General features: G+C 42.5%; 1 protein-coding gene across 2 annotated transcripts in view; it reads right to left on the reverse strand.

Moving 5' to 3' along the window:
• Nucleotides 1-3,333: 3,333 nt before the first annotated feature.
• Nucleotides 3,334-27,322, reverse strand: part of LOC144164987 (uncharacterized) — a 54,934-nt gene continuing 30,945 nt past the window's right edge. For both annotated transcript variants that reach the window (XM_077695170.1, XM_077695171.1), the window contains exons 3-6: nt 25,033-25,155; nt 17,814-17,936; nt 10,604-10,726; nt 3,334-3,504 (exon numbers count right to left, since the gene is read on the reverse strand). In XM_077695170.1, coding sequence (XP_077551296.1) covers nt 3,334-3,504; nt 10,604-10,726; nt 17,814-17,936; nt 25,033-25,155 — 540 coding nt within the window. The remainder of the gene's footprint in view (nt 3,505-10,603; nt 10,727-17,813; nt 17,937-25,032; nt 25,156-27,322) is intronic.

Raw genomic sequence — 27,322 nt, forward strand, 5'->3', positions numbered from 1 at the left:
AAAACCAAAAGAAATTCAGTGCATGGTTTGAGCCAATGTCATAGTTCAGAGAAGGAAAAAGTAATGGACTTGGGCAGGCGATGCAGTGAGACTAAATGGCAACGGGTGGATCGATCACTAGGGTAACAGGGTGTATACCGAGAGATGGTACTAGAATAAGGGGAAGGAAAATAACTGAATGGAGAGAAGAAACAAGAAAACCTGGAGGCCCGCGATGGACTAGAGAACCTAAGCTGAGGAAGGGCTAGAGTTGACCGGCAGAGGCAGTCTGCAGTGGACCTAAAGAGGCCACTGGTGCTGCTGCTGCGGATGATGATGTATCGAACACAAAGGTTTCCATTCAAATGCCATGGTACTTTTATCAGTTTTTCTTGGCGTTTGCATCAAGGCAACGCAACAATCATGACGAATAAATTGTAATTGCCGGTAACAAACTGTTTGAGGCGTACTTAGCAAATGTGAAATCAGGAGCAAATCTTTGTATTTTGTGAAGCCAATGTTGCCTTGGTTTTTGATTTTTTTTGTACCGACTGCGTTCGCGATCATCAGGCCCTGAGAGAAAACATCATACAAAAAAGTTAACAATGAAATGTGTCCATTAGATACTTTACCTCGGGCGTTATTTGTAGGGCATATTTTTGGCAATAAAATGCTAGTACCACTAGTTTTTACATACTCGCGGAAACAAACGTTTCTCTTGCCATTGACATACCTTACATTTTCTAGGCTTCCATGAATTAAAATTAACAATCCAATTTAACGAATGCTAGAATTACTTGCATGAAATGTTCCTCCAAATTACAAAACTAGCACCCCCGTAGGATAATTTCTGCCTTTCGTCCTGGTGGTGGTTGTTGACACCAGAAGATTTGATGTGGTAATCAATGGGGACAATTTTGTATCCTGTTCTTGCGCCCATACAAAAAGAAAACGAAACAGGTAGAGAGAGCTAAGCTGCTCTTCGTTTAAATGAATGCTGGAGGGCTTTTTTAGGCCCTATTCGCCGACTGGTGCAGAAACACCATGCAATGATTATTGAGGTACGCGCGCCATAGACACGGCTCTTATCGGTCAGGCGTCGCCAGATGCACTTGAAACCACATCGCGTCACGGAGTGATAGCGGGTTCGAGTGGACCGTCTGTGGTGATGCCTTGTGTGCAGGACAGATAAAATTTGTGCTCAAACCCGACCTGTCTTCAAGTAGTACGAACGGCCGTGTACAAAGGAATAGGTGTACGTATCATTATGAGCAAGGAAGAAGTGCGAGAGAGGAAAGGAGGCGCTAAGTGTTGCGTATTTCTTTTGCCTGAATTTTAAGAGTCGGGCACATCATCACCTCCACTCAAATGATTCTTCGAAATATGTTATGCAGACCGCGTTTTTTTAACAATGCCGGTTTCTTTTTTCAGATCCATCAATCAAGAACGCTAATGACGTATCTTTGCTCTCTGTCTTTATCAGTTATCTTCAGTTATCGGTTTTGGCACCCATTTTGTTCCTTATTTACATTATTGACATTCATTTCAGCATTAAATCACCCATTCAATTACGGCTGTTCGCAGATGACTGCGTCATATATTCAACAATACATACAACGGAAGACCAAGTTCAGCTGAATAATTCCTTACAATTAATTCATGCATGGTGTAAACAGTGGGGAATGGCACTCGACGCCAAAAAAACTGTGAGCATAACTTTTACAAATAAGAAAACTCCGCTAAACATTGCCTACACTCTTGACAATAATAAAATTGGTAAAAGTAACCACGTGAAATATCTACGCATGACGCTTACGTCTAACCTAAGTTGGGAGACGCACATTGAGGCTGTGTGTTCTAAAGCACAAGGAAAATTGGCGTTTTTAAGGAGAAAGCTTCGTAATGCACCTCCTGCAATGAAACTAACTGCCTATAAATCTCTTATAAGACCAGGCCTAGAATATGGAGATATTATTTGGGATCCATATCAAAAATATCTGGTTAAGAAAATAGAACGGATTCAAAACTTGGCAGTTCGGTTCATTTTTTCAGATTATTCTAGGCATACGAGCGTAACAAATCTGCTGAACAAAGCCCAGCTTCCCTCACTCACACGCCGCAGAATAACTTCCATACTAAAATTTTTATATCTTCTTTATCATGGCCGTTTTAAAATTTCACGAGACGATTACCTCCTTGAACCTTTTAAACATTCCTCACAAACAAACCATAACAAAGTGCTTCGACAACCTATTAGTCACAACAATGCTCATAAATACTCTGTTTTTCCCTCCTGTATTTCTTACTGGAACCGATTACCGGCAAGTGCTGTAAACTGAGACCGGGCAATCATTTAATGATCATATTCAGGATTTGGAATTTGTATAAAATATAAAACTGATGTGGTATTTGTTTCTGGAAAAGAGAAATCCAGCTGTTAATTATTGTCTTTATTACCTTTGTTTCTTTATCTTAATAATGTCATGACTGTTTTTTTCCTTTATATATTTGTGCCTCTCCGTGTGACCATGATGTATGTAATACTTGAGTGTATTTTGTTGTACCACTCCTGCTTGGACCGCCAAGGTCTGCAGTATTTTCAAATAAATAAATAAATAAATAAATAAATAAATAAATAAATAAATAAATAAATAAATAAATAAATAAATAAATAAAAGTTTCGTCCATGCAGGCGGTATTAGAATTTTGTGGCTAACAGAGGGCCTGCCCTCATTGCAAATAATATATTAGTACTGTATTTTGCCCCTCTCACACGAGAAATATACGAAACAAATTTACACATGTGTTTGGACACAAGCTCTGAAACGATTCTCGAACTGTTTATTCATTTTTAGCGGCAACGAAAGTGCCGTGCTCTAATAAAGTCGTCCCTACGAAACAAAGTGGCTAGGATTGAATCCTGATGCTTGGCTTCCGGAAGCTCTATTTGCAACGAATTGTACACAAACTAAGCTCAGTGAACAAAACCGGGAGAAGAGAATACGTACGAAATATAGACACTGTAGTCCAGATTTCTTCTGAAATTCCAAAAACTCACTGCAATGGAAGTCTGTAAATCACTCCCGCTGGCATAAGTGTTTTTTTTTTCATAAAAATATTTATCCAAACAAAACGGACTTTAGTTATCCGGCTGCGCAGAGAAACAGCTTTTGATCATTATTCGTGCCAATGATGAGTTTAATAGGGGCACGATGATTACAAAACAAACTGTGACAAACTACAACAGTAGAATCCGGAGCTTAATATGAGGAATATCAAATTAAAAAAAAACGCAGCGAGGGTGCTTTGTCGAAACAAAAAAGTCCTCAAATATCCTTAGAACAAAGTGGCGAATCAGATAAGCATCGTAAGAAATGATTTGTAGATTTTCGGTGGTATCACCTTGGTTTCGTCCACATTTTCTGGCTTGGGTCCATTTTTCGGAGCAGAGAACATTCTTTGCACGTTCTTGATGGCTGTCGCAGTGGCAAGTCCTTGTCCCTTTAGTTCTTTATCAGTTTCGAACTGCAACGAGCATAAAACAGGCTCTAGAGATTAGAATTAAGAACATCGTCCACATTTTCTAAAGTTCAAGTTTGCGCATCGAAGTGAATACCCAGATCACTGTATTTTCAGATTTTGTTAATGAAGGTTTTGTCTCGTAGTTTGACCGTGACTAGAAGTACTTTTTGAACATAAAATACTTATGCTTGTCAGCGCACACGGCTGATTGTTACCCAGGTGTCTGCGAGAAATTCCCCGTGTATGATTTAGATGCACTACATAAGCCTTAAAATATATAGAAATTACCCTACTTTGTAATGGGCTGCACACAAGACCAGTATATTTGCAGTCAACCTAAACCTTAGCAGTCTTTTTCCTGAAGCTCGTTGGGAATACTGCGCAATTTATGAAATATTTTTGCCATGTACCATCGTCTTATTCAAAGCAGTCTGAAAACCCCTTCGTTAATACGATAGCTTCCTGTCTTGTAGGTATTTTTAAACCAATTAGACGGTATGGCCTGAACAATTTTTACATTATTAAGCAGAAAAAACGCAGGAGAAACAAAAAGAGCACTTCATTATCCTCCATGCTTTTTATATTTCTGCCATCGTAACCAATTGTCCGCAATCGCGATTGCTTCAGTGACCGATATTTCACATTGTAACGCAAGAAGGTACGGCCCTCCAAAACTGACGTTGCGTTGAGAAGTTTGTACTTCGCCAATATCGCTCATATAATTTCTAGATATATAGAAAGTGGCAAGCTTTTTTAGGTTTTGTGGTGACTGATATGTTATAGATTTATTCAGAGCTGTAAATCGGGTTTAAATACCTCACCAAACAAAATCATCGAATAAATAATGCCTGAAAAGATGAATGAGAGCGTGCGCCTGGGCTAGTTGGTACATTATCTCTTGCAAAAACACTGCGCTAAATTGAAATTACTAAGACGAAGGACGGCGGAACACATGATGCACACTTACGAAAGCCCTTTCGTAAGTCTGCATCGTGTGAACACAAAGCTTTCTTCGTGCGAAATCAAGTGGGAAATGGTCAAAGTCAAAGACGCTGCGATCAAAAGACCAAACTGCGTGCTGGTCAAATTTGACGGTTAACTAGTCAATGTTTAAATCCAGAAGGCAACCAAGGAAACCCATACGATATAGCTTTGCGATAAATCATCATCGTCGTTTGACGGAGGTGTGCATGATTTTTCAAGCGTAGGTGGCAGCTTGTAAACCTACCGCAGCATTCAGTTGTGAAGCTGAGTACAGGTTTCGGGCACCCTCCTGTCTTGCGTCCTTCAGCCACGCAGGAATTGGTTTTTGAAAAACCATTTACCAACTAGCCAGCAACCATAGCAATTCTTGTAAAGCAATGCTTCCCCACGACAAGCAATAACATTCTACTATCATGCGGTATTTATTCTATCAACGAATCCCGATGACTGTAGTAAGAGCATTTCTGTGAAATTAAACACGTTTCAGCCGTAGGTAATGAAGATACGGAAGCGTCGTCCGTCACAATTTGTTTTGAGGTAAATCTTCGAAGACACCCTCCAACTTTGTCTTTCGCTTGTCCACGACGTCGGCGCCGTTTCGTCATCAACTGCCAAAGGCCAGCGCCGCAGCATTCCTAGATCGGTTGCACACAGCGGCTTTGTGGGAGCATTTAGCGGCAATATACTCCTCGATTCGCGAAACTGCATGCAGGCATGAAAAAATTGCATGAAGCAACGAACTTTCACATCCAGCTTGACTTCCAGATTGGCGTATTGAGTGTCGTCTGCTATTTGTAAATACTGAGTATGGGCGTAAATAACACACATGACATGCCTCGTAAACGTCACATCCACACTCAAGATATACCGATCTGAAAAATGAACGTGCGGATACGTTCGCTTTGCAAGCCGCCCCGCAGAAAAACGACAGAAAGCCATGCACAACTACGCTGCGCTGACCGCCACCGGCATTCCACTGACGAGCGGTTCGCCACGGGCGGCGCTGTTCGCTGAAACGACGGTGGTGCCATACAACGGCCGCCCGGTCCCTATAGGATTTTCGTTTTTCCGCCGTTGTGCAACGTTACCTCCAGATGTTGCTGCTTTTAGTTTTCCCCGCGTGCGCTGGCGAACCTTCAACGTGCGAACTAAGCATTGCTTCAGTGATTCGGCGACTGCTATGGGTCAGGCGACGGCGATCGTTTGAAACGGGCTGGTCCACGGCTGGTGTTGGACAGGTATTCTTAGATCTCCAATGGTCGCTGGCCGGGTCGGGGGCGGGGTGCATCGACGGAGAACCCTCACAAATCGAGCTGCTGGTATAGGCAGCGACAGTAGAAGTGGTCGGCCTCTCCGCAGTGGTAGCACAGCGGACGATTCTCGGCAGTTCGTCATACGTTCGTCTTCCTCGGCATATGGTTTTCGGCTGCAGAGGGCCGGGATGGCAACACGGAGGTCATAGCTTGTGGCCCTCAGGGTGCTTCCGTCAACGTAGAAGTCCCCAAAGTGAGTTGAATTTCTTCCCGGATGACGTCGCTCATTGAGGCGACTTGGGGTTGCAGCGTTGTTGGAAGAGTTTCCGCAGTTCTTCTCTGATGACTGCGCGGATTGTCTCACGTAGTGTATGATAGCTAAGAGTTCTTCAGTGATCGTCTCACCAAATAGTAGGGCATTGTTGATACGGTCGCACTGCCTCACATGAATTTCTAATGTCTTCTCCATGGCGGCCGCCTCAGGCGCGAATTCGGCCATCGTTTTTTGGGGGGCTGCGGAGAAGAGAAGCCAAAAGTTCTTGCTTTGCTTCTCACACCAGCAACCTCAGTTTTTTTTTCTTCCGTCATTTCCGGGTCTGTGCGACGAAATAGTTGCTTCATTTCCTCAACGAGGATCACGACTCCTTCGCTGGGGTGTTGCGTTTGAGTTTCAAGGGAAAGCGCAGCTCTTTCTTCTCTCACCACGCCCGTGAAAGTCTCAAGGAACTCGATTTTTAATTGAGTCCAGTTGGTAAAGGAGCTCTCGTGGCTCTCTAACGAAGTCCGAACTGCATCTTCCAAGTAAAAGAAAACATGCTGGAAATTTCCTTCATCGTCTTACCTGTTGAAGATCTGGACGCACTCAAGCGTCTCCAGCCATTCCTCTGGGTCTTCCGCGTGGGCTCCCCGGAACAATGGCAGTTCTCGGGGCTGCTGCAGTACGATTGGCGACGTTGCTTCTTGCATCATGGTTTATATTGCTTGGGTCGTTCTCTTGGGTCCTTTTTGCCGAAGACCAAAATGGGGCGGTAAACCTTATTCATAGTTGGCCGCTGGCTCTAGTTGGACTGGCTTGGCGGCTTTCAGAGGTCGTAATCAGCCTAAAGGGTGCGTACCCCGCAACTCCACCAGATGTCACGTAGCCAAAGACAGCGCGACTGTCTTGATGGAAAAGTAAGTTTGTTGGAGCGAACTTGTGCTCCACTAAGAATTTTGAGATTCCACAGGCGACGAAACAGCAGTGAACAAAGTGACTGTGTCGTCGAATCGAATACCGCGGCGTCTGCTCGGCGGGCAGTTACCTTTCGGCACGGGTGTTACTCGAACCGTCGAATTACATTCAGAACACCGCAGTTGAAAAAAGAATATTCTAGGCTGGTGACGTTATGTCGAAATAGTCTTCCTATCAAAGGAGATAAAGATAAACACGCGCTTCACTTGGCACACTGCTAGCATAGCCGGTGCAGCCGGGCGGTAAAAACCAAAAGAAATTCAGTGCATGGTTTGAGCCAATGTCATAGTTCAGAGAAGGAAAAAGTAATGGACTTGGGCAGGCGATGCAGTGAGACTAAATGGCAACGGGTGGATCGATCACTAGGGTAACAGGGTGTATACCGAGAGATGGTACTAGAATAAGGGGAAGGAAAATAACTGAATGGAGAGAAGAAACAAGAAAACCTGGAGGCCCGCGATGGACTAGAGAACCTAAGCTGAGGAAGGGCTAGAGTTGACCGGCAGAGGCAGTCTGCAGTGGACCTAAAGAGGCCACTGGTGCTGCTGCTGCGGATGATGATGTATCGAACACAAAGGTTTCCATTCAAATGCCATGGTACTTTTATCAGTTTTTCTTGGCGTTTGCATCAAGGCAACGCAACAATCATGACGAATAAATTGTAATTGCCGGTAACAAACTGTTTGAGGCGTACTTAGCAAATGTGAAATCAGGAGCAAATCTTTGTATTTTGTGAAGCCAATGTTGCCTTGGTTTTTGATTTTTTTTGTACCGACTGCGTTCGCGATCATCAGGCCCTGAGAGAAAACATCATACAAAAAAGTTAACAATGAAATGTGTCCATTAGATACTTTACCTCGGGCGTTATTTGTAGGGCATATTTTTGGCAATAAAATGCTAGTACCACTAGTTTTTACATACTCGCGGAAACAAACGTTTCTCTTGCCATTGACATACCTTACATTTTCTAGGCTTCCATGAATTAAAATTAACAATCCAATTTAACGAATGCTAGAATTACTTGCATGAAATGTTCCTCCAAATTACAAAACTAGCACCCCCGTAGGATAATTTCTGCCTTTCGTCCTGGTGGTGGTTGTTGACACCAGAAGATTTGATGTGGTAATCAATGGGGACAATTTTGTATCCTGTTCTTGCGCCCATACAAAAAGAAAACGAAACAGGTAGAGAGAGCTAAGCTGCTCTTCGTTTAAATGAATGCTGGAGGGCTTTTTTAGGCCCTATTCGCCGACTGGTGCAGAAACACCATGCAATGATTATTGAGGTACGCGCGCCATAGACACGGCTCTTATCGGTCAGGCGTCGCCAGATGCACTTGAAACCACATCGCGTCACGGAGTGATAGCGGGTTCGAGTGGACCGTCTGTGGTGATGCCTTGTGTGCAGGACAGATAAAATTTGTGCTCAAACCCGACCTGTCTTCAAGTAGTACGAACGGCCGTGTACAAAGGAATAGGTGTACGTATCATTATGAGCAAGGAAGAAGTGCGAGAGAGGAAAGGAGGCGCTAAGTGTTGCGTATTTCTTTTGCCTGAATTTTAAGAGTCGGGCACATCATCACCTCCACTCAAATGATTCTTCGAAATATGTTATGCAGACCGCGTTTTTTTAACAATGCCGGTTTCTTTTTTCAGATCCATCAATCAAGAACGCTAATGACGTATCTTTGCTCTCTGTCTTTATCAGTTATCTTCAGTTATCGGTTTTGGCACCCATTTTGTTCCTTATTTACATTATTGACATTCATTTCAGCATTAAATCACCCATTCAATTACGGCTGTTCGCAGATGACTGCGTCATATATTCAACAATACATACAACGGAAGACCAAGTTCAGCTGAATAATTCCTTACAATTAATTCATGCATGGTGTAAACAGTGGGGAATGGCACTCGACGCCAAAAAAACTGTGAGCATAACTTTTACAAATAAGAAAACTCCGCTAAACATTGCCTACACTCTTGACAATAATAAAATTGGTAAAAGTAACCACGTGAAATATCTACGCATGACGCTTACGTCTAACCTAAGTTGGGAGACGCACATTGAGGCTGTGTGTTCTAAAGCACAAGGAAAATTGGCGTTTTTAAGGAGAAAGCTTCGTAATGCACCTCCTGCAATGAAACTAACTGCCTATAAATCTCTTATAAGACCAGGCCTAGAATATGGAGATATTATTTGGGATCCATATCAAAAATATCTGGTTAAGAAAATAGAACGGATTCAAAACTTGGCAGTTCGGTTCATTTTTTCAGATTATTCTAGGCATACGAGCGTAACAAATCTGCTGAACAAAGCCCAGCTTCCCTCACTCACACGCCGCAGAATAACTTCCATACTAAAATTTTTATATCTTCTTTATCATGGCCGTTTTAAAATTTCACGAGACGATTACCTCCTTGAACCTTTTAAACATTCCTCACAAACAAACCATAACAAAGTGCTTCGACAACCTATTAGTCACAACAATGCTCATAAATACTCTGTTTTTCCCTCCTGTATTTCTTACTGGAACCGATTACCGGCAAGTGCTGTAAACTGAGACCGGGCAATCATTTAATGATCATATTCAGGATTTGGAATTTGTATAAAATATAAAACTGATGTGGTATTTGTTTCTGGAAAAGAGAAATCCAGCTGTTAATTATTGTCTTTATTACCTTTGTTTCTTTATCTTAATAATGTCATGACTGTTTTTTTCCTTTATATATTTGTGCCTCTCCGTGTGACCATGATGTATGTAATACTTGAGTGTATTTTGTTGTACCACTCCTGCTTGGACCGCCAAGGTCTGCAGTATTTTCAAATAAATAAATAAATAAATAAATAAATAAATAAATAAATAAATAAATAAATAAATAAATAAATAAATAAATAAATAAATAAAAGTTTCGTCCATGCAGGCGGTATTAGAATTTTGTGGCTAACAGAGGGCCTGCCCTCATTGCAAATAATATATTAGTACTGTATTTTGCCCCTCTCACACGAGAAATATACGAAACAAATTTACACATGTGTTTGGACACAAGCTCTGAAACGATTCTCGAACTGTTTATTCATTTTTAGCGGCAACGAAAGTGCCGTGCTCTAATAAAGTCGTCCCTACGAAACAAAGTGGCTAGGATTGAATCCTGATGCTTGGCTTCCGGAAGCTCTATTTGCAACGAATTGTACACAAACTAAGCTCAGTGAACAAAACCGGGAGAAGAGAATACGTACGAAATATAGACACTGTAGTCCAGATTTCTTCTGAAATTCCAAAAACTCACTGCAATGGAAGTCTGTAAATCACTCCCGCTGGCATAAGTGTTTTTTTTTTCATAAAAATATTTATCCAAACAAAACGGACTTTAGTTATCCGGCTGCGCAGAGAAACAGCTTTTGATCATTATTCGTGCCAATGATGAGTTTAATAGGGGCACGATGATTACAAAACAAACTGTGACAAACTACAACAGTAGAATCCGGAGCTTAATATGAGGAATATCAAATTAAAAAAAAACGCAGCGAGGGTGCTTTGTCGAAACAAAAAAGTCCTCAAATATCCTTAGAACAAAGTGGCGAATCAGATAAGCATCGTAAGAAATGATTTGTAGATTTTCGGTGGTATCACCTTGGTTTCGTCCACATTTTCTGGCTTGGGTCCATTTTTCGGAGCAGAGAACATTCTTTGCACGTTCTTGATGGCTGTCGCAGTGGCAAGTCCTTGTCCCTTTAGTTCTTTATCAGTTTCGAACTGCAACGAGCATAAAACAGGCTCTAGAGATTAGAATTAAGAACATCGTCCACATTTTCTAAAGTTCAAGTTTGCGCATCGAAGTGAATACCCAGATCACTGTATTTTCAGATTTTGTTAATGAAGGTTTTGTCTCGTAGTTTGACCGTGACTAGAAGTACTTTTTGAACATAAAATACTTATGCTTGTCAGCGCACACGGCTGATTGTTACCCAGGTGTCTGCGAGAAATTCCCCGTGTATGATTTAGATGCACTACATAAGCCTTAAAATATATAGAAATTACCCTACTTTGTAATGGGCTGCACACAAGACCAGTATATTTGCAGTCAACCTAAACCTTAGCAGTCTTTTTCCTGAAGCTCGTTGGGAATACTGCGCAATTTATGAAATATTTTTGCCATGTACCATCGTCTTATTCAAAGCAGTCTGAAAACCCCTTCGTTAATACGATAGCTTCCTGTCTTGTAGGTATTTTTAAACCAATTAGACGGTATGGCCTGAACAATTTTTACATTATTAAGCAGAAAAAACGCAGGAGAAACAAAAAGAGCACTTCATTATCCTCCATGCTTTTTATATTTCTGCCATCGTAACCAATTGTCCGCAATCGCGATTGCTTCAGTGACCGATATTTCACATTGTAACGCAAGAAGGTACGGCCCTCCAAAACTGACGTTGCGTTGAGAAGTTTGTACTTCGCCAATATCGCTCATATAATTTCTAGATATATAGAAAGTGGCAAGCTTTTTTAGGTTTTGTGGTGACTGATATGTTATAGATTTATTCAGAGCTGTAAATCGGGTTTAAATACCTCACCAAACAAAATCATCGAATAAATAATGCCTGAAAAGATGAATGAGAGCGTGCGCCTGGGCTAGTTGGTACATTATCTCTTGCAAAAACACTGCGCTAAATTGAAATTACTAAGACGAAGGACGGCGGAACACATGATGCACACTTACGAAAGCCCTTTCGTAAGTCTGCATCGTGTGAACACAAAGCTTTCTTCGTGCGAAATCAAGTGGGAAATGGTCAAAGTCAAAGACGCTGCGATCAAAAGACCAAACTGCGTGCTGGTCAAATTTGACGGTTAACTAGTCAATGTTTAAATCCAGAAGGCAACCAAGGAAACCCATACGATATAGCTTTGCGATAAATCATCATCGTCGTTTGACGGAGGTGTGCATGATTTTTCAAGCGTAGGTGGCAGCTTGTAAACCTACCGCAGCATTCAGTTGTGAAGCTGAGTACAGGTTTCGGGCACCCTCCTGTCTTGCGTCCTTCAGCCACGCAGGAATTGGTTTTTGAAAAACCATTTACCAACTAGCCAGCAACCATAGCAATTCTTGTAAAGCAATGCTTCCCCACGACAAGCAATAACATTCTACTATCATGCGGTATTTATTCTATCAACGAATCCCGATGACTGTAGTAAGAGCATTTCTGTGAAATTAAACACGTTTCAGCCGTAGGTAATGAAGATACGGAAGCGTCGTCCGTCACAATTTGTTTTGAGGTAAATCTTCGAAGACACCCTCCAACTTTGTCTTTCGCTTGTCCACGACGTCGGCGCCGTTTCGTCATCAACTGCCAAAGGCCAGCGCCGCAGCATTCCTAGATCGGTTGCACACAGCGGCTTTGTGGGAGCATTTAGCGGCAATATACTCCTCGATTCGCGAAACTGCATGCAGGCATGAAAAAATTGCATGAAGCAACGAACTTTCACATCCAGCTTGACTTCCAGATTGGCGTATTGAGTGTCGTCTGCTATTTGTAAATACTGAGTATGGGCGTAAATAACACACATGACATGCCTCGTAAACGTCACATCCACACTCAAGATATACCGATCTGAAAAATGAACGTGCGGATACGTTCGCTTTGCAAGCCGCCCCGCAGAAAAACGACAGAAAGCCATGCACAACTACGCTGCGCTGACCGCCACCGGCATTCCACTGACGAGCGGTTCGCCACGGGCGGCGCTGTTCGCTGAAACGACGGTGGTGCCATACAACGGCCGCCCGGTCCCTATAGGATTTTCGTTTTTCCGCCGTTGTGCAACGTTACCTCCAGATGTTGCTGCTTTTAGTTTTCCCCGCGTGCGCTGGCGAACCTTCAACGTGCGAACTAAGCATTGCTTCAGTGATTCGGCGACTGCTATGGGTCAGGCGACGGCGATCGTTTGAAACGGGCTGGTCCACGGCTGGTGTTGGACAGGTATTCTTAGATCTCCAATGGTCGCTGGCCGGGTCGGGGGCGGGGTGCATCGACGGAGAACCCTCACAAATCGAGCTGCTGGTATAGGCAGCGACAGTAGAAGTGGTCGGCCTCTCCGCAGTGGTAGCACAGCGGACGATTCTCGGCAGTTCGTCATACGTTCGTCTTCCTCGGCATATGGTTTTCGGCTGCAGAGGGCCGGGATGGCAACACGGAGGTCATAGCTTGTGGCCCTCAGGGTGCTTCCGTCAACGTAGAAGTCCCCAAAGTGAGTTGAATTTCTTCCCGGATGACGTCGCTCATTGAGGCGACTTGGGGTTGCAGCGTTGTTGGAAGAGTTTCCGCAGTTCTTCTCTGATGACTGCGCGGATTGTCTCACGTAGTGTATGATAGCTAAGAGTTCTTCAGTGATCGTCTCACCAAATAGTAGGGCATTGTTGATACGGTCGCACTGCCTCACATGAATTTCTAATGTCTTCTCCATGGCGGCCGCCTCAGGCGCGAATTCGGCCATCGTTTTTTGGGGGGCTGCGGAGAAGAGAAGCCAAAAGTTCTTGCTTTGCTTCTCACACCAGCAACCTCAGTTTTTTTTTCTTCCGTCATTTCCGGGTCTGTGCGACGAAATAGTTGCTTCATTTCCTCAACGAGGATCACGACTCCTTCGCTGGGGTGTTGCGTTTGAGTTTCAAGGGAAAGCGCAGCTCTTTCTTCTCTCACCACGCCCGTGAAAGTCTCAAGGAACTCGATTTTTAATTGAGTCCAGTTGGTAAAGGAGCTCTCGTGGCTCTCTAACGAAGTCCGAACTGCATCTTCCAAGTAAAAGAAAACATGCTGGAAATTTCCTTCATCGTCTTACCTGTTGAAGATCTGGACGCACTCAAGCGTCTCCAGCCATTCCTCTGGGTCTTCCGCGTGGGCTCCCCGGAACAATGGCAGTTCTCGGGGCTGCTGCAGTACGATTGGCGACGTTGCTTCTTGCATCATGGTTTATATTGCTTGGGTCGTTCTCTTGGGTCCTTTTTGCCGAAGACCAAAATGGGGCGGTAAACCTTATTCATAGTTGGCCGCTGGCTCTAGTTGGACTGGCTTGGCGGCTTTCAGAGGTCGTAATCAGCCTAAAGGGTGCGTACCCCGCAACTCCACCAGATGTCACGTAGCCAAAGACAGCGCGACTGTCTTGATGGAAAAGTAAGTTTGTTGGAGCGAACTTGTGCTCCACTAAGAATTTTGAGATTCCACAGGCGACGAAACAGCAGTGAACAAAGTGACTGTGTCGTCGAATCGAATACCGCGGCGTCTGCTCGGCGGGCAGTTACCTTTCGGCACGGGTGTTACTCGAACCGTCGAATTACATTCAGAACACCGCAGTTGAAAAAAGAATATTCTAGGCTGGTGACGTTATGTCGAAATAGTCTTCCTATCAAAGGAGATAAAGATAAACACGCGCTTCACTTGGCACACTGCTAGCATAGCCGGTGCAGCCGGGCGGTAAAAACCAAAAGAAATTCAGTGCATGGTTTGAGCCAATGTCATAGTTCAGAGAAGGAAAAAGTAATGGACTTGGGCAGGCGATGCAGTGAGACTAAATGGCAACGGGTGGATCGATCACTAGGGTAACAGGGTGTATACCGAGAGATGGTACTAGAATAAGGGGAAGGAAAATAACTGAATGGAGAGAAGAAACAAGAAAACCTGGAGGCCCGCGATGGACTAGAGAACCTAAGCTGAGGAAGGGCTAGAGTTGACCGGCAGAGGCAGTCTGCAGTGGACCTAAAGAGGCCACTGGTGCTGCTGCTGCGGATGATGATGTATCGAACACAAAGGTTTCCATTCAAATGCCATGGTACTTTTATCAGTTTTTCTTGGCGTTTGCATCAAGGCAACGCAACAATCATGACGAATAAATTGTAATTGCCGGTAACAAACTGTTTGAGGCGTACTTAGCAAATGTGAAATCAGGAGCAAATCTTTGTATTTTGTGAAGCCAATGTTGCCTTGGTTTTTGATTTTTTTTGTACCGACTGCGTTCGCGATCATCAGGCCCTGAGAGAAAACATCATACAAAAAAGTTAACAATGAAATGTGTCCATTAGATACTTTACCTCGGGCGTTATTTGTAGGGCATATTTTTGGCAATAAAATGCTAGTACCACTAGTTTTTACATACTCGCGGAAACAAACGTTTCTCTTGCCATTGACATACCTTACATTTTCTAGGCTTCCATGAATTAAAATTAACAATCCAATTTAACGAATGCTAGAATTACTTGCATGAAATGTTCCTCCAAATTACAAAACTAGCACCCCCGTAGGATAATTTCTGCCTTTCGTCCTGGTGGTGGTTGTTGACACCAGAAGATTTGATGTGGTAATCAATGGGGACAATTTTGTATCCTGTTCTTGCGCCCATACAAAAAGAAAACGAAACAGGTAGAGAGAGCTAAGCTGCTCTTCGTTTAAATGAATGCTGGAGGGCTTTTTTAGGCCCTATTCGCCGACTGGTGCAGAAACACCATGCAATGATTATTGAGGTACGCGCGCCATAGACACGGCTCTTATCGGTCAGGCGTCGCCAGATGCACTTGAAACCACATCGCGTCACGGAGTGATAGCGGGTTCGAGTGGACCGTCTGTGGTGATGCCTTGTGTGCAGGACAGATAAAATTTGTGCTCAAACCCGACCTGTCTTCAAGTAGTACGAACGGCCGTGTACAAAGGAATAGGTGTACGTATCATTATGAGCAAGGAAGAAGTGCGAGAGAGGAAAGGAGGCGCTAAGTGTTGCGTATTTCTTTTGCCTGAATTTTAAGAGTCGGGCACATCATCACCTCCACTCAAATGATTCTTCGAAATATGTTATGCAGACCGCGTTTTTTTAACAATGCCGGTTTCTTTTTTCAGATCCATCAATCAAGAACGCTAATGACGTATCTTTGCTCTCTGTCTTTATCAGTTATCTTCAGTTATCGGTTTTGGCACCCATTTTGTTCCTTATTTACATTATTGACATTCATTTCAGCATTAAATCACCCATTCAATTACGGCTGTTCGCAGATGACTGCGTCATATATTCAACAATACATACAACGGAAGACCAAGTTCAGCTGAATAATTCCTTACAATTAATTCATGCATGGTGTAAACAGTGGGGAATGGCACTCGACGCCAAAAAAACTGTGAGCATAACTTTTACAAATAAGAAAACTCCGCTAAACATTGCCTACACTCTTGACAATAATAAAATTGGTAAAAGTAACCACGTGAAATATCTACGCATGACGCTTACGTCTAACCTAAGTTGGGAGACGCACATTGAGGCTGTGTGTTCTAAAGCACAAGGAAAATTGGCGTTTTTAAGGAGAAAGCTTCGTAATGCACCTCCTGCAATGAAACTAACTGCCTATAAATCTCTTATAAGACCAGGCCTAGAATATGGAGATATTATTTGGGATCCATATCAAAAATATCTGGTTAAGAAAATAGAACGGATTCAAAACTTGGCAGTTCGGTTCATTTTTTCAGATTATTCTAGGCATACGAGCGTAACAAATCTGCTGAACAAAGCCCAGCTTCCCTCACTCACACGCCGCAGAATAACTTCCATACTAAAATTTTTATATCTTCTTTATCATGGCCGTTTTAAAATTTCACGAGACGATTACCTCCTTGAACCTTTTAAACATTCCTCACAAACAAACCATAACAAAGTGCTTCGACAACCTATTAGTCACAACAATGCTCATAAATACTCTGTTTTTCCCTCCTGTATTTCTTACTGGAACCGATTACCGGCAAGTGCTGTAAACTGAGACCGGGCAATCATTTAATGATCATATTCAGGATTTGGAATTTGTATAAAATATAAAACTGATGTGGTATTTGTTTCTGGAAAAGAGAAATCCAGCTGTTAATTATTGTCTTTATTACCTTTGTTTCTTTATCTTAATAATGTCATGACTGTTTTTTTCCTTTATATATTTGTGCCTCTCCGTGTGACCATGATGTATGTAATACTTGAGTGTATTTTGTTGTACCACTCCTGCTTGGACCGCCAAGGTCTGCAGTATTTTCAAATAAATAAATAAATAAATAAATAAATAAATAAATAAATAAATAAATAAATAAATAAATAAATAAATAAAAGTTTCGTCCATGCAGGCGGTATTAGAATTTTGTGGCTAACAGAGGGCCTGCCCTCATTGCAAATAATATATTAGTACTGTATTTTGCCCCTCTCACACGAGAAATATACGAAACAAATTTACACATGTGTTTGGACACAAGCTCTGAAACGATTCTCGAACTGTTTATTCATTTTTAGCGGCAACGAAAGTGCCGTGCTCTAATAAAGTCGTCCCTACGAAACAAAGTGGCTAGGATTGAATCCTGATGCTTGGCTTCCGGAAGCTCTATTTGCAACGAATTGTACACAAACTAAGCTCAGTGAACAAAACCGGGAGAAGAGAATACGTACGAAATATAGACACTGTAGTCCAGATTTCTTCTGAAATTCCAAAAACTCACTGCAATGGAAGTCTGTAAATCACTCCCGCTGGCATAAGTGTTTTTTTTTTCATAAAAATATTTATCCAAACAAAACGGACTTTAGTTATCCGGCTGCGCAGAGAAACAGCTTTTGATCATTATTCGTGCCAATGATGAGTTTAATAGGGGCACGATGATTACAAAACAAACTGTGACAAACTACAACAGTAGAATCCGGAGCTTAATATGAGGAATATCAAATTAAAAAAAAACGCAGCGAGGGTGCTTTGTCGAAACAAAAAAGTCCTCAAATATCCTTAGAACAAAGTGGCGAATCAGATAAGCATCGTAAGAAATGATTTGTAGATTTTCGGTGGTATCACCTTGGTTTCGTCCACATTTTCTGGCTTGGGTCCATTTTTCGGAGCAGAGAACATTCTTTGCACGTTCTTGATGGCTGTCGCAGTGGCAAGTCCTTGTCCCTTTAGTTCTTTATCAGTTTCGAACTGCAACGAGCATAAAACAGGCTCTAGAGATTAGAATTAAGAACATCGTCCACATTTTCTAAAGTTCAAGTTTGCGCATCGAAGTGAATACCCAGATCACTGTATTTTCAGATTTTGTTAATGAAGGTTTTGTCTCGTAGTTTGACCGTGACTAGAAGTACTTTTTGAACATAAAATACTTATGCTTGTCAGCGCACACGGCTGATTGTTACCCAGGTGTCTGCGAGAAATTCCCCGTGTATGATTTAGATGCACTACATAAGCCTTAAAATATATAGAAATTACCCTACTTTGTAATGGGCTGCACACAAGACCAGTATATTTGCAGTCAACCTAAACCTTAGCAGTCTTTTTCCTGAAGCTCGTTGGGAATACTGCGCAATTTATGAAATATTTTTGCCATGTACCATCGTCTTATTCAAAGCAGTCTGAAAACCCCTTCGTTAATACGATAGCTTCCTGTCTTGTAGGTATTTTTAAACCAATTAGACGGTATGGCCTGAACAATTTTTACATTATTAAGCAGAAAAAACGCAGGAGAAACAAAAAGAGCACTTCATTATCCTCCATGCTTTTTATATTTCTGCCATCGTAACCAATTGTCCGCAATCGCGATTGCTTCAGTGACCGATATTTCACATTGTAACGCAAGAAGGTACGGCCCTCCAAAACTGACGTTGCGTTGAGAAGTTTGTACTTCGCCAATATCGCTCATATAATTTCTAGATATATAGAAAGTGGCAAGCTTTTTTAGGTTTTGTGGTGACTGATATGTTATAGATTTATTCAGAGCTGTAAATCGGGTTTAAATACCTCACCAAACAAAATCATCGAATAAATAATGCCTGAAAAGATGAATGAGAGCGTGCGCCTGGGCTAGTTGGTACATTATCTCTTGCAAAAACACTGCGCTAAATTGAAATTACTAAGACGAAGGACGGCGGAACACATGATGCACACTTACGAAAGCCCTTTCGTAAGTCTGCATCGTGTGAACACAAAGCTTTCTTCGTGCGAAATCAAGTGGGAAATGGTCAAAGTCAAAGACGCTGCGATCAAAAGACCAAACTGCGTGCTGGTCAAATTTGACGGTTAACTAGTCAATGTTTAAATCCAGAAGGCAACCAAGGAAACCCATACGATATAGCTTTGCGATAAATCATCATCGTCGTTTGACGGAGGTGTGCATGATTTTTCAAGCGTAGGTGGCAGCTTGTAAACCTACCGCAGCATTCAGTTGTGAAGCTGAGTACAGGTTTCGGGCACCCTCCTGTCTTGCGTCCTTCAGCCACGCAGGAATTGGTTTTTGAAAAACCATTTACCAACTAGCCAGCAACCATAGCAATTCTTGTAAAGCAATGCTTCCCCACGACAAGCAATAACATTCTACTATCATGCGGTATTTATTCTATCAACGAATCCCGATGACTGTAGTAAGAGCATTTCTGTGAAATTAAACACGTTTCAGCCGTAGGTAATGAAGATACGGAAGCGTCGTCCGTCACAATTTGTTTTGAGGTAAATCTTCGAAGACACCCTCCAACTTTGTCTTTCGCTTGTCCACGACGTCGGCGCCGTTTCGTCATCAACTGCCAAAGGCCAGCGCCGCAGCATTCCTAGATCGGTTGCACACAGCGGCTTTGTGGGAGCATTTAGCGGCAATATACTCCTCGATTCGCGAAACTGCATGCAGGCATGAAAAAATTGCATGAAGCAACGAACTTTCACATCCAGCTTGACTTCCAGATTGGCGTATTGAGTGTCGTCTGCTATTTGTAAATACTGAGTATGGGCGTAAATAACACACATGACATGCCTCGTAAACGTCACATCCACACTCAAGATATACCGATCTGAAAAATGAACGTGCGGATACGTTCGCTTTGCAAGCCGCCCCGCAGAAAAACGACAGAAAGCCATGCACAACTACGCTGCGCTGACCGCCACCGGCATTCCACTGACGAGCGGTTCGCCACGGGCGGCGCTGTTCGCTGAAACGACGGTGGTGCCATACAACGGCCGCCCGGTCCCTATAGGATTTTCGTTTTTCCGCCGTTGTGCAACGTTACCTCCAGATGTTGCTGCTTTTAGTTTTCCCCGCGTGCGCTGGCGAACCTTCAACGTGCGAACTAAGCATTGCTTCAGTGATTCGGCGACTGCTATGGGTCAGGCGACGGCGATCGTTTGAAACGGGCTGGTCCACGGCTGGTGTTGGACAGGTATTCTTAGATCTCCAATGGTCGCTGGCCGGGTCGGGGGCGGGGTGCATCGACGGAGAACCCTCACAAATCGAGCTGCTGGTATAGGCAGCGACAGTAGAAGTGGTCGGCCTCTCCGCAGTGGTAGCACAGCGGACGATTCTCGGCAGTTCGTCATACGTTCGTCTTCCTCGGCATATGGTTTTCGGCTGCAGAGGGCCGGGATGGCAACACGGAGGTCATAGCTTGTGGCCCTCAGGGTGCTTCCGTCAACGTAGAAGTCCCCAAAGTGAGTTGAATTTCTTCCCGGATGACGTCGCTCATTGAGGCGACTTGGGGTTGCAGCGTTGTTGGAAGAGTTTCCGCAGTTCTTCTCTGATGACTGCGCGGATTGTCTCACGTAGTGTATGATAGCTAAGAGTTCTTCAGTGATCGTCTCACCAAATAGTAGGGCATTGTTGATACGGTCGCACTGCCTCACATGAATTTCTAATGTCTTCTCCATGGCGGCCGCCTCAGGCGCGAATTCGGCCATCGTTTTTTGGGGGGCTGCGGAGAAGAGAAGCCAAAAGTTCTTGCTTTGCTTCTCACACCAGCAACCTCAGTTTTTTTTTCTTCCGTCATTTCCGGGTCTGTGCGACGAAATAGTTGCTTCATTTCCTCAACGAGGATCACGACTCCTTCGCTGGGGTGTTGCGTTTGAGTTTCAAGGGAAAGCGCAGCTCTTTCTTCTCTCACCACGCCCGTGAAAGTCTCAAGGAACTCGATTTTTAATTGAGTCCAGTTGGTAAAGGAGCTCTCGTGGCTCTCTAACGAAGTCCGAACTGCATCTTCCAAGTAAAAGAAAACATGCTGGAAATTTCCTTCATCGTCTTACCTGTTGAAGATCTGGACGCACTCAAGCGTCTCCAGCCATTCCTCTGGGTCTTCCGCGTGGGCTCCCCGGAACAATGGCAGTTCTCGGGGCTGCTGCAGTACGATTGGCGACGTTGCTTCTTGCATCATGGTTTATATTGCTTGGGTCGTTCTCTTGGGTCCTTTTTGCCGAAGACCAAAATGGGGCGGTAAACCTTATTCATAGTTGGCCGCTGGCTCTAGTTGGACTGGCTTGGCGGCTTTCAGAGGTCGTAATCAGCCTAAAGGGTGCGTACCCCGCAACTCCACCAGATGTCACGTAGCCAAAGACAGCGCGACTGTCTTGATGGAAAAGTAAGTTTGTTGGAGCGAACTTGTGCTCCACTAAGAATTTTGAGATTCCACAGGCGACGAAACAGCAGTGAACAAAGTGACTGTGTCGTCGAATCGAATACCGCGGCGTCTGCTCGGCGGGCAGTTACCTTTCGGCACGGGTGTTACTCGAACCGTCGAATTACATTCAGAACACCGCAGTTGAAAAAAGAATATTCTAGGCTGGTGACGTTATGTCGAAATAGTCTTCCTATCAAAGGAGATAAAGATAAACACGCGCTTCACTTGGCACACTGCTAGCATAGCCGGTGCAGCCGGGCGGTAAAAACCAAAAGAAATTCAGTGCATGGTTTGAGCCAATGTCATAGTTCAGAGAAGGAAAAAGTAATGGACTTGGGCAGGCGATGCAGTGAGACTAAATGGCAACGGGTGGATCGATCACTAGGGTAACAGGGTGTATACCGAGAGATGGTACTAGAATAAGGGGAAGGAAAATAACTGAATGGAGAGAAGAAACAAGAAAACCTGGAGGCCCGCGATGGACTAGAGAACCTAAGCTGAGGAAGGGCTAGAGTTGACCGGCAGAGGCAGTCTGCAGTGGACCTAAAGAGGCCACTGGTGCTGCTGCTGCGGATGATGATGTATCGAACACAAAGGTTTCCATTCAAATGCCATGGTACTTTTATCAGTTTTTCTTGGCGTTTGCATCAAGGCAACGCAACAATCATGACGAATAAATTGTAATTGCCGGTAACAAACTGTTTGAGGCGTACTTAGCAAATGTGAAATCAGGAGCAAATCTTTGTATTTTGTGAAGCCAATGTTGCCTTGGTTTTTGATTTTTTTTGTACCGACTGCGTTCGCGATCATCAGGCCCTGAGAGAAAACATCATACAAAAAAGTTAACAATGAAATGTGTCCATTAGATACTTTACCTCGGGCGTTATTTGTAGGGCATATTTTTGGCAATAAAATGCTAGTACCACTAGTTTTTACATACTCGCGGAAACAAACGTTTCTCTTGCCATTGACATACCTTACATTTTCTAGGCTTCCATGAATTAAAATTAACAATCCAATTTAACGAATGCTAGAATTACTTGCATGAAATGTTCCTCCAAATTACAAAACTAGCACCCCCGTAGGATAATTTCTGCCTTTCGTCCTGGTGGTGGTTGTTGACACCAGAAGATTTGATGTGGTAATCAATGGGGACAATTTTGTATCCTGTTCTTGCGCCCATACAAAAAGAAAACGAAACAGGTAGAGAGAGCTAAGCTGCTCTTCGTTTAAATGAATGCTGGAGGGCTTTTTTAGGCCCTATTCGCCGACTGGTGCAGAAACACCATGCAATGATTATTGAGGTACGCGCGCCATAGACACGGCTCTTATCGGTCAGGCGTCGCCAGATGCACTTGAAACCACATCGCGTCACGGAGTGATAGCGGGTTCGAGTGGACCGTCTGTGGTGATGCCTTGTGTGCAGGACAGATAAAATTTGTGCTCAAACCCGACCTGTCTTCAAGTAGTACGAACGGCCGTGTACAAAGGAATAGGTGTACGTATCATTATGAGCAAGGAAGAAGTGCGAGAGAGGAAAGGAGGCGCTAAGTGTTGCGTATTTCTTTTGCCTGAATTTTAAGAGTCGGGCACATCATCACCTCCACTCAAATGATTCTTCGAAATATGTTATGCAGACCGCGTTTTTTTAACAATGCCGGTTTCTTTTTTCAGATCCATCAATCAAGAACGCTAATGACGTATCTTTGCTCTCTGTCTTTATCAGTTATCTTCAGTTATCGGTTTTGGCACCCATTTTGTTCCTTATTTACATTATTGACATTCATTTCAGCATTAAATCACCCATTCAATTACGGCTGTTCGCAGATGACTGCGTCATATATTCAACAATACATACAACGGAAGACCAAGTTCAGCTGAATAATTCCTTACAATTAATTCATGCATGGTGTAAACAGTGGGGAATGGCACTCGACGCCAAAAAAACTGTGAGCATAACTTTTACAAATAAGAAAACTCCGCTAAACATTGCCTACACTCTTGACAATAATAAAATTGGTAAAAGTAACCACGTGAAATATCTACGCATGACGCTTACGTCTAACCTAAGTTGGGAGACGCACATTGAGGCTGTGTGTTCTAAAGCACAAGGAAAATTGGCGTTTTTAAGGAGAAAGCTTCGTAATGCACCTCCTGCAATGAAACTAACTGCCTATAAATCTCTTATAAGACCAGGCCTAGAATATGGAGATATTATTTGGGATCCATATCAAAAATATCTGGTTAAGAAAATAGAACGGATTCAAAACTTGGCAGTTCGGTTCATTTTTTCAGATTATTCTAGGCATACGAGCGTAACAAATCTGCTGAACAAAGCCCAGCTTCCCTCACTCACACGCCGCAGAATAACTTCCATACTAAAATTTTTATATCTTCTTTATCATGGCCGTTTTAAAATTTCACGAGACGATTACCTCCTTGAACCTTTTAAACATTCCTCACAAACAAACCATAACAAAGTGCTTCGACAACCTATTAGTCACAACAATGCTCATAAATACTCTGTTTTTCCCTCCTGTATTTCTTACTGGAACCGATTACCGGCAAGTGCTGTAAACTGAGACCGTGCAATCATTTAATGATCATATTCAGGATTTGGAATTTGTATAAAATATAAAACTGATGTGGTATTTGTTTCTGGAAAAGAGAAATCCAGCTGTTAATTATTGTCTTTATTACCTTTGTTTCTTTATCTTAATAATGTCATGACTGTTTTTTTCCCTTATATATTTGTGCCTCTCCGTGTGACCATGATGTATGTAATACTTGAGTGTATTTTGTTGTACCACTCCTGCTTGGACCGCCAAGGTCTGCAGTATTTTCAAATAAATAAATAAATAAATAAATAAATAAATAAATAAATAAATAAATAAATAAATAAATAAATAAATAAATAAATAAATAAAAGTTTCGTCCATGCAGGCGGTATTAGAATTTTGTGGCTAACAGAGGGCCTGCCCTCATTGCAAATAATATATTAGTACTGTATTTTGCCCCTCTCACACGAGAAATATACGAAACAAATTTACACATGTGTTTGGACACAAGCTCTGAAACGATTCTCGAACTGTTTATTCATTTTTAGCGGCAACGAAAGTGCCGTGCTCTAAAGTCGTCCCTACGAAACAAAGTGGCTAGGATTGAATCCTGATGCTTGGCTTCCGGAAGCTCTATTTGCAACGAATTGTACACAAACTAAGCTTAGTGAACAAAACCGGGAGAAGAAGATACGTACGAAATATAGACACTGTAGTCCAGATTTCGTCTGAAATTCAAAAAACTCACTGCAATGGAAGTCTGTAAATCACTCCCGCTGGCATAAGTGTTTTTTTTTTCATAAAAATATTTATCCAAGCAAAACGGACTTTAGTTATCCGGCTGCGCAGAGAAACAGCTTTTGATCAATATTCGTGCCAATGATGAGTTTAATAGGGGCACGATGATTACAAAACAAACTGTGACAAACTACAACAGTAGAATCCGGAGCTTAATATGAGGAATATCAAATTAAAAAAAAACGCAGCGAGGGTGCTTTGTCGAAACAAAAAAGTCCTCAAATATCCTTAGAACAAAGTGGCGAATCAGATAAGCATCGTAAGAAATGATTTGTAGATTTTCGGTAGTATCACCTTGGTTTCGTCCACATTTTCTGGCTTGGGTCCATTTTTCGGAGCAGAGAACATTCTTTGCACTTTCTTGATGGCTGTCGCAGTGGCAAGTCCTTGTCCATTTAGTTTTTTATCAGTTTCGAACTGCAACGAGCATAAAACAGGCTCTAGAGATTAGAGTTAAGAACATCGTCCACATTTTCTAAAGTTCAAGTTTGCGCATCGAAGTGAATACCCAGATCACTGTATTTTCAGATTTTGTTAATGAAGGTTTTGTCTCGTAGTTTGACCGTGACTATAAGTACTTTTTGAACATAAAATACTTATGCTTGTCAGCGCACACGGCTGATTGTTACCCAGGTGTGTGCGAGAAATTCCCCGTGTATGATTTAGATGCACTACATAAGCCTTAAAATATATAGAAATTACCCTACTTTGTAATGGGCTGCACACAAGACCAGTATATTTGCAGTCAACCTAAAACTTAGCAGTCTTTTTCCTGAAGCTCGTTGGGAATACTGCGCAATTTATGAAATATTTATGCCATGTACCATCGTCTTATTCAAAGCAGTCTGAAAACCCCTTCGTTAATACGATAGCTTCCTGTCTTGTAGGTATTTTTAAACCAATTAGACGGTATGGCCTGAACAAGTTTTACATTATTAAGCAGAAAAAACGCAGGAGAAACAAAAAGAGCACTTCATTATCCTCCATGCTTTTTATATTTCTGCCATCGTAACCAATTGTCCGCAATCGCGATTACTTCAGTGACCGACATTTCACATTGTAACGCAAGAAGGTACGGCCCTCCAAAGCTGACGTTGCGTTGAGAAGTTTGTACTTCGCCAATATCGCTCATATAATTTCTAGATATATAGAAAGTGGCAAGCTTTTTTAGGTTTTGTGGTGACTGATATGTTATAGATTTATTCAAAGCTGTAAATCAGGTTTAAATACCTAACCAAACAAAATCATCGAATAAATAATGCCTGAAAAGATGAATGAGAGCTTGCGCCTGGGCTAGTTGGTACATTATCTCTTGCAAAAACACTGCGCTAAATTGAAATTACTAAGACGAAGGACGGCGGAACACATGATGCACACTTACGAAAGCGCTTTCGTAAGTCTGCATCGTGTGTTCCGCCGTCTTTCGTCTTCGTAATTTCAATTTAGCGCAGTGTTTTTGCAAGAAACATGAAAAGATGATCGCCGCGATAAGGCCTTGGCACAAACCACTGCGTTTAGATGTTTTCAGTCATTCTGTTTCGTATTGTGTGATGCTTGTGTTACTTTAGCAACACAGTTAACGAACTCCACAAAAAGCATGTTTGAACAAGATAAAAGAAACCGAACCGATCCCTCTATACCGTAGCTCAAAGCACCAATAACTACAGAAGAGGACAAAACACAAGATGAAGCTTTCTACAGTCTTCGAAAGAAACTTGTTTGTTATTGCATCATCGTCCCTCTTCTCATACCCCTTTCGGATCAGGAGCAGAAGAAGAGTGTTCATGTCAAATAGGACCAGCAGCCCTTCTCAACCACTTTTTGCCGCACGTGTCTCTTCAAGTTCAATTGATTGCACCTAAACGGAATTTGCTTGCGTTTTTTCATTAAGTAGTGCTTCGGCTGCTTCTAGTATAATTTTTAGAAACTCATCTCCACCACAACTATTGTAAATTTTCTAACGTACACAGGTACGCTGACATATTACGGATTCTTTTAAAGTCCACCAAATACATCTTTCAAACGTTCATTGGTTGGAAGGATCGCTCGCGGGGATTCAGCAAAACCACCGGTTGTAATAAGGAGGCGTAGCGAGGCTCATTGAAACACCGAATGAATTCCTATCTTGCGCTGTAATTGCTATTGCAGAGCACAGTAGACTAGCAGCATCGGTGTTGCTACCACTTTTTACCTGCTAATATCAGAGGGGGAAAAATGGACTACTAATCTTGTGATTTCCTGTCTACAAAAGCTGGTATTTTTACAGTGTTCTATGAACTGCGGCTAAAAACGAAGACAGGTAATGTCTGCACGAAACACCGCGATGAAATACAAATTATATGCTAAGTTAAGCAATGATTCCGGGTAGCTGAGCACCCAATCATAACATGCTTTAAAATAATTCAGGTTAAGAAAACACCATTTCTGAAAATTAGCGCAAAGTGATAATCCATAAACAAAAATATGCTATATTAGGGTCATAAACAGGAACTGCTCTTGTAAAATATGCAAAGTGACTTATAAATAACTTTACAATATTTTTGCATTGCACGAAATTCTTAGTTTAATTTCACGTGACACAAAT

Source organism: Haemaphysalis longicornis, unplaced genomic scaffold (genome assembly GCF_048455015.1).
Source record: "Haemaphysalis longicornis isolate Haplotype H1 unplaced genomic scaffold, Haemaphysalis longicornis Haplotype H1 scaffold_14, whole genome shotgun sequence".
NCBI classification, from domain to species: Eukaryota; Metazoa; Arthropoda; class Arachnida; order Ixodida; family Ixodidae; genus Haemaphysalis; species Haemaphysalis longicornis.